Source organism: Neofelis nebulosa, chromosome 5 (assembly GCF_028018385.1).
Source record: "Neofelis nebulosa isolate mNeoNeb1 chromosome 5, mNeoNeb1.pri, whole genome shotgun sequence".
Taxonomy (NCBI): Eukaryota; Metazoa; Chordata; class Mammalia; order Carnivora; family Felidae; genus Neofelis; species Neofelis nebulosa.
This window is the reverse complement of record NC_080786.1, coordinates 153,416,361-153,424,173: the sequence shown is the minus strand read 5'-3', so window position 1 is coordinate 153,424,173 and position 7,813 is coordinate 153,416,361. Positions and strand designations below refer to the sequence as shown.

Here is a 7,813-nt window from a genome sequence, read left to right as displayed (position 1 = left end):
AGAGCGGAGGGATGTCCACAAAATTGGACAAGAAAGAAAAAAATACCTCTGATGATCGGAGATGGGGTGGGTGTGCAGAGAAACGCTTCAAGCCTACCTGGTGGACAAGTCAGAGGGGCTGGACTGGCTCTCGGTCAACTGTGGCATCTCGAGGCACAATGAGAGTAGCGGGCTCTGCCTAAGGCAGCCCTGGCTGCAAATCAGTAAAAGGCCACGGGAACAGAAGCAGACACTCCCTTGGTGCAGAAACGTGCAAAGGCACTGGGGCGCAAGTGTATCTGCCCTCACCATCATCCCCATGCATGTGGATGGCAGACTTACACTTAAAGAAGGCCTCCAAGATAATGTGCCTGGTTGGGTGTGTAACACAAAATATGACCTAACAAGACAACCAGTGTCGTTGGAAAACACAGGCCGAGTAACCGGTGCCTCAGGAAACACGGAGCCCCGTGCAGACAGAAAGGGTGTGCTAAGAATTCAGACTTGGCAACAGGCAGACGGAGTTCAGGCAAATCCAAGCAGACATTATAAATAAAAAATTAATGTTCCTTGGGACAAGATGTCTGCTATTAATCTTTATTTGGAAGATTGTTTTCTGGAAAGCTCTTTATTTTCCAAGCTCTTTATTTTCAGTGAATTATCAGACAAGTCGCATAAGGCACATACAAAGAAATACTTTGATTATGTCACAAGGAGAAGCTGTATGTTTTGAAATCATTTTTCAACATCCTTTTTTTTTTTTCAGGGTATTAGTAAGAAGATCTATTCATGCAGAGCAAAAAATAAGATAAAATAAATAAGCAAAGGCCAAAGATGTCAGGCACATGAAGGTATATATGTGTCGTCCTCACGGAGAATTTCACGTTGATACGATTAGGGAGACATATCCGCGTACATCTCACCATGTCAGATAACGCGATTCCTCAGTGAACCCCGGGCGTACTGAGAGAGGGGTGCTAGCTTTGTGCCAAAGCATTTTGTTGAGGTTGGTTTGGGGGGAGACGGTTGAAATACTGCTTCGTGGCTTGAGTTTTCTAAAAGAAAGAGAAAATATTAGGGAGAAGAGTGTTAAGGAGAGACAGACAATGTTCACCACAATCTTCATTATTTATCATGCATTAGGGAGAAGTTTTACGTTTTACTCTGTAAACCACTACTCACCATTTGCCTCCAAGTGCAAGGACAGGAAAGTGAATGTTTTTCATGGAAAATTAGACCGGGTTTATATCCTTTCCCTGCGCTAACACCTATCAAACACCACAAGGATGCCAACATCTCCAATTAACAGTTTCCCCACTGAAATTCAATGGAGAACGGAGAGGCTGAATTTACCGCTTAGCCCCGGACTAGGATGTTTAAATGGTCCACACTGAGACTGGAGGGCAGTATTGAGAAGCAACCGTCTTGGGGAGGAAGAATTCAGTCTCAGACTATAGATTATTTCTCCTGGCGCATTAATTTAGCATCAGTTTCAAACCCAGGAAATGAGAATTCCTTTCTAGTTCGGTTCATTGTTCTCCCCGTGTTGTACCTAAAACCACCTTTTCAGATAAAATGTGTGGATTCCCCATGAGCTATGAGACGGAGTTGGCTTTGGACACTGAGTGGTCTGCCCGGTTGAACGCACGATGGCATTGCAATGTTGCACTTGTAAGGGTACGTCCGAACTCTCTCCAGGAGTTGGGCGGGGCGGGGGGACTTTAGGGGGATGTCACTCACTCCTTCACTCTCAGGCATTTTAACCTCACAAAAGACTACTGTGGACTAGATTCTAAACTCAAGAATCAGTGACACAGGCAAAATGTATGGGCTACAGCTGGATTTGCTTTTTTTCCCCTTTGAATCAACTCAGTGTTTGAGCATTTCCTCCAGGTCCTCAATATCCACTGTCATTAGATACTATCATTATCATATTCATATGTTTACAAACTGTTAGGAATTACATAACGATTCTACATGGTCCGAAGTTTAAAATTACAAGACAGCAAGCATACTTGTCAAAGATACGCCAGGCGATCTGCACTGAACTCCACGATGTTTCTACAGGAGTATTCTGGTGAATATTTGATAAATGAAAATGTCTGTCGAGTACTTCTCGCGAAATCTCTAGCAGCAATATTTTTCTCTCGTGACCAGCAGTCAGCGTTGTGATTTTTTAAGGTTGTAATTTACTGCCCTCATTGTGAACCCCGGCTGTCATTCCCCTGTAGATGAGTAAGTTCACTGGGCAGTAGGCGTCGGTGTAATGGAACGTGGATTAACAGAACACGCCCGTGCTTTCACTTGAATGAAGGGCACACAGAGGAAGAGGAGGAAATAAATACAAAATAAGCTCCTCCTAGCCTCCAAGGTATGCTTTTTTCCTAGGAATCATATAAACCATAGCCTCCCATACCCTGGCACGCGAGACACGGGTTAGACGGAGCTCACCCGCCCTGAGGCTCCAGAAGGGGGCAGCCTGGGGCCTTGGTGGGGGGAGACAGACAGGCCTGAATTGGATCTTTGTCTCCCACTGCCAAGTGAGGGGTACTAGAGATCCAACAGTGTGGTGGCGCCTGGGTGGTTAAGCGTCTGACTTCAGCTCAGGTCATGACCTCACCATTTGTGGGTTCGAGCCCCACATCGGGCTCTGTGTTGACAGCTCAGAGCCTGGAGCCTGCTTCACATTCTCTCTCTCTCTCTCTCTCTCTCTCTCTCTCTCTCTCTCTCTCTGCCCCTCCCCTGCTCATGTTCTCTCTCTCTCTCTCTCTCTCTCAAAAATAAATAAACACTAAAAAAAATTTAATCTTAAAAAAAAAAAGAAATCCAACAGTATAATGAACATGTTCTCAACCCCAGGACTTGGCGATTACCTGGAAAAGTTGAAGAAATAAAGCATGAAAAGGCCTAAGAATCTTCTTCTTCTCCTTGTTCTTCTTCTCCTTTTTCAGCTTCCTCTTCCTCTGCTTCCCCTTCTGCTCCCTCTTCGGTTATTTCTTCCGTCTTAATTTTAACAAAATTTTCATTATTGTTGAGGAAGATCACAGATATAGCAAGGAAAGAGACGTAAAATCTCAGACTAGAGATGAGGGCCTCCCACATCCCCCACCCAACACATACACACGCATCACATACACAATACACACAACACACACATACTCAAAGCACGCACACACGATATGTATCACACACACAATACACATACACACACAGCACATACACACCACACACAATACATATCACACACACAATATACACAACACCCAACAGACACAATACTCACAACACACAGCATACAACACACATCACCCACACAATACACACAACACACAGAGCCCACAATTTAGGACGGTGCTGCAGAGCAGTAGGTTAATTCTAATGGGTTTCATGATTCCTCTTAAGCATATAGTCTTTACTCATATTAACGGACTATTCTCATCAGATTACCTTTAAAAATTCAGAAGCAGTTGGAAGAATAAAATACAAAGAGAATCTCAGCAAATAGAATGTTATCAGAAAAGATGAAGCTTTTAAATGTAGAAGCTGGTTATATTTTGTTACAGCAATCTAATTTTTTCAATCCCAAGTCATCAGCAACCCACACATATAACCTGAAATTACTTCCAAATTAATAGTACCTTTGTCTTATTTTTATATATAAAAAATGGATTTTTAAAAATGGAAACTTGCCTCTCAAGAGAAAAACTGATTATTGGAAAGGTATAACTTATAATTTTAAAAATCATAGAGTAAAACAGGCTAGGAATAACCTTTAGGTCTAAAAACAGGGATTAATTTGACAAAATGACATTAAAAATAATGAAGCAGATCTATATTTTCTATGTCCTCCCCCAAAATACACACACATTCCATGAGTGAAAGTAGATTACAGGAGTTTTCATCGAGGTTTGATAAATATGTGCATGTCTGTGTGTATGCACCTGTGTGTTTGTGCATGTGTGTACATGTGTGTGCACATCTGAGTGTGTACATGTATGCATGTTCTGTGCACATGTGTTGTTCACACGTTTTGTGTGCATGTACATGTGTGTGTGTGCATATACATGAGTACGTGCATGCTCGTGTGTGTTGTGTGTACGTATACGTGTGTGCATGTGTGTGCGTGTGCATGTGTACATGTATGTGTGCATTTGTGTACATGTGCTGTGTGTAGCTAGTGGTTATCTCTGGGTAATGGGCTATAAACTATTTTTTGTTCTTCTCTTATCTGTATTTTCTAAATTTTCTATAAAGACCATGAACCATTTATAATTTTAAAAAGCAACATGGGGCACCTGGGTGACTCAATCGGATAAGCATCCAACTTCAGCTCAGGTCACAATCTCACAGTTTGTGGGTTTGAGCCCCGCATCAGGCTCTGTGCTGACAGCTCAGAGCCTGCTTCGGATTCTGTGTCTCCCTCTCTCTCTGCCCCTCCCCTGCTCTCTCTCTCTCTTTCTCTCTCTCTCAAAAATAAATAAACATTAAAAAAAATTTATTTTTTTTTTTTATTTTTTTTTTTAATTTATTTTTTGGGGACAGAGAGAGACAGAGCATGAACGGGGAGGCGCAGAGAGAGAGAGGGAGACACAGAATCGGAAACAGGCTCCAGGCTCCGAGCCATCAGCCCAGAGCCTGACGCGGGGCTCGAACTCATGGACCGCGAGATCGTGACCTGGCTGAAGTCGGACGCTTAACCGACTGCGCCACCCAGGCGCCCCTAAAAAAAATTTAAAAAGCAACAAAGGTTTTTTTAGGGGAATTTCTTTCGACATGTGGGATCCTCTTTAATGCTGATGACCCTCACCAATAAAGGATTTGAAGAAACACCGAGACAACACATTTGGTGATTTTTGGTAAATTAGTCACCCTTTTCTGGAGTTCTCCATTTTAATTTAGCTCTCCCTGATTAGCATTTTAAAACAATCCAAAATGTTCATTCACAGCATTCTTAAAACTCTTGATTATAATGAAAGTCACTGAGACTCAGCTAACACGAGGGCTAGGACGCCTGGGTGGCTCGGTCGGTTAAGAGTCCAACTCTTGGTGTTGGCTCAAGTCATGATCTCGCGGTTCGTGAGTTTGAGCCCCCCCCCTTGGGCTCTGTGCTGACAGTGCGGAGCCTGCTTGGAATTCTGTCTCCCTCTCTCTCCCTCTCTCTCCGCCCCTCCCCTGCTCATGCTTGTGCACTCTCTCTCTCTCTCTCTCTCTCTCAAAGTAAGTAAATAAACTTAAAATATATTAAAAAAAAAAAAAAAAAAAAGAGGGAGAATCTGAGAATGTCCCTTTGGACTTGCCCTCACAATCCACTAACATTCTCTCAACTGATGCCTCTACATACTGACATGACTTCATCCCTATGAAGGCTTAAATTTAAAACTCCCCAATGCTCAGCTACTAAGCCACAAATTCCACCAGCAAGCAGCCGGGCAAGAATCTCGATTCTGGTTCATTTTGACACGGAGTGCCTCTTGCACATCATCAGCGGTACAAACACAGGATGCTGCCGTTGCAGTGCTAAACTAATGACAATTATCATGAAGTTCCTTATAATGAAGTCCGCCCCCAGTGCCTATCCGGAAGCAAAACAAAATTTCTCAAACGAGAAAAAGATCATTCTTGAAAGCTTTCACAATTACACTGGTAAAATTAGAACATTTCAACCGGCGGGAAAAGAACGGGAAAGAGAGAATTCATTCGTAAAAAGACCTAAGCCGAGTTCCAGACATTCCTGGGTCTGGGGTCTCTATCCCCCTTCTCATCTCCGGTTACTCATTTCCATCCCCAAAAGAAAAATAAGGGTTTGGGGTTTCATTTTACCAAACACAAGTTCCTAACATAAAGTAAACCCTATTGTCTTTGAAATTCAATGGACTTTTTATTTTTATTTTTAAAAAAAATTTTTTTAACGTTTATTTATTTTTGAGACAGAGAGAGACAGCATGAACGGGGGAGGGTCAGGGAGAGAGGGAGACACAGAATCCGAAACAGGCTCCAGGCTCTGAGCCATCAGCACAGAGCCTGACGCGGGGCTTGAACTCACGGACCGTGAGATCGTGACCTGAGCCGAAGGCAGACGCTTAACCGACTGAGCCACCCAGGCGCCCCTCAATGGACTTTTTTTTTTTTTTTTTTTTTTTAAACGTTTTTTATTTATTTTTGGGACAGAGAGAGACAGAGCATGAACGGGGGAGGGGCAGAGAGAGAGGGAGACACAGAAGCGGAAACAGGCTCCAGGCTCTGAGCCATCAGCCCAGAGCCCGACGCGGGGCTCGAACTCACGGACCGCGAGATCGTGACCTGGCTGAAGTCGGACGCTTAACCGACTGCGCCACCCAGGCGCCCCCCTCAATGGACTTTTTATGATGAGGATCAAAACAGTGAGAGTTCTTGGGGCGCCTGGGTGGCTCAGTCGGTTAAGCGTCTGACTGGGTCTCGGCTGAGGTCACGATCTCACAGTTTGTGGGTTCAAGCCCCACATCAGGCTCCATGCTGATGACGTGGAGCCTGCTTGGGATTCTCTGTTTCCATCTCTCTCTGTGCCCCTCCCCTGCTCGCATTCGGGCGTGCATGCTCTCTCTCTCCTTCAAAATAAACAAATAAACTTAAAAAAAAAACAAAAAACAGTTGGAGCTCTTGCAATTGGCCTCCCCTTGCAAACACATCAGGTTACCTAGAACTTAGGTTCTAATCCAGCGGTTTTCAGATGTGATGGGGCATCAGAAACACCTGAAGAGTTTGCCGAACCACAGTTTCCTGGGCTGCGCTTTGGGGTTTCTGATTCGGTGGATCTGGGACAAGGCCTGAAAGTGTGTGTCCGTACAGGTTCCCAGGTGAGGCTGCGGCTGCTGCCCTAGAACCCCACTTTGAGAACCTCTGCCGCAGTCTACCTCGTCTCCCTTAAATCACGCTGGTTGATAACCAGAGCACGGGGGGCACTCACAAGCAGTACGTTTGCCATCGGCACCCACTGCAGTCTTCACTCTCCAGGATGGGTTATGTTGACATACTTGTGTATGCAGGTTGGAGCCGGTCTGTAATTCCACAATTTCAATAAACACCATGGAAATCAATGAAATAGGAGTACGGAAGGATGTTTTTCCTTATGTGAACTTAATGGAATGCTTTGGAAAGACCCTGTACATGTAAGTCACCTTAAAAACCTGCCATCGGGGTGCCTGGGTGGCTCCGTCGGTTAAGCATCCGACTTCGGCTCAGGTCATGATCTCACGGGTTTGTGAGTTCGAGCCCCCCATCCAGCTCTGTGCTGACAGCTCAGAGCCTGGAGCCTGCTCCGGATGCTGTGTCTCCCTCTCTCTCTGCCCCTCCCCTGCTGGCTCTCTCTTACGTGTGCTCTCTTTCTCTCTCAAAAATAAACATTAAAAAATTAAAAAAAAAAAAAAAAGGAATTCTTCCCAAATCAATAAGCTCTCCCTGGGTAGGTTCCCACTAGAAATCCCCGGACCATGTTATGGTTTCCTAAGGTCACATATCTTCCAGACACCCAACGATGCGCTGCATGCTTAAGCTTCCCGGTTACTACGTACGTGGCCGTAGCACAATGTCTAACGTGGACTCAATATTATGTGCTGCCCTGACATCCGGTAAAATCTGGACAGCCAGAAATGGCCTACACACTGGCCTAAGCTCCCACAAAGGAGGTCTCCTAGCCAAGCAGCCGGCTTCGTCAAGGACCCGGGCACAGTGCCTGCCGTCCCCTGCGATGAGTCAAACAAGCGAATCCAAACAAGTGAACCAGGACACACTTCGCTGTCTTGAATCCACAAAGCCTGCCTCCCACGCCCCGATTGTTCACACTGTCCCAGGGCAGCTC

General features: G+C 44.9%; 1 protein-coding gene across 2 annotated transcripts in view; it reads right to left on the bottom strand.

Annotated features, from left to right (window-relative positions):
* Positions 1-562: 562 nt before the first annotated feature.
* SH3BGR (SH3 domain binding glutamate rich protein) overlaps positions 563-7,813 on the bottom strand; it is a 62,047-nt gene continuing 54,796 nt past the window's right edge. For both annotated transcript variants that reach the window (XM_058732044.1, XM_058732043.1), the window contains 2 exons: positions 2,853-2,982; positions 563-1,034 (listed from right to left, as the gene is read on the bottom strand). In XM_058732044.1, the coding sequence (XP_058588027.1) occupies positions 2,887-2,982 (96 nt within the window). In that variant the 3' untranslated portion in view covers positions 563-1,034; positions 2,853-2,886. The remainder of the gene's footprint in view (positions 1,035-2,852; positions 2,983-7,813) is intronic.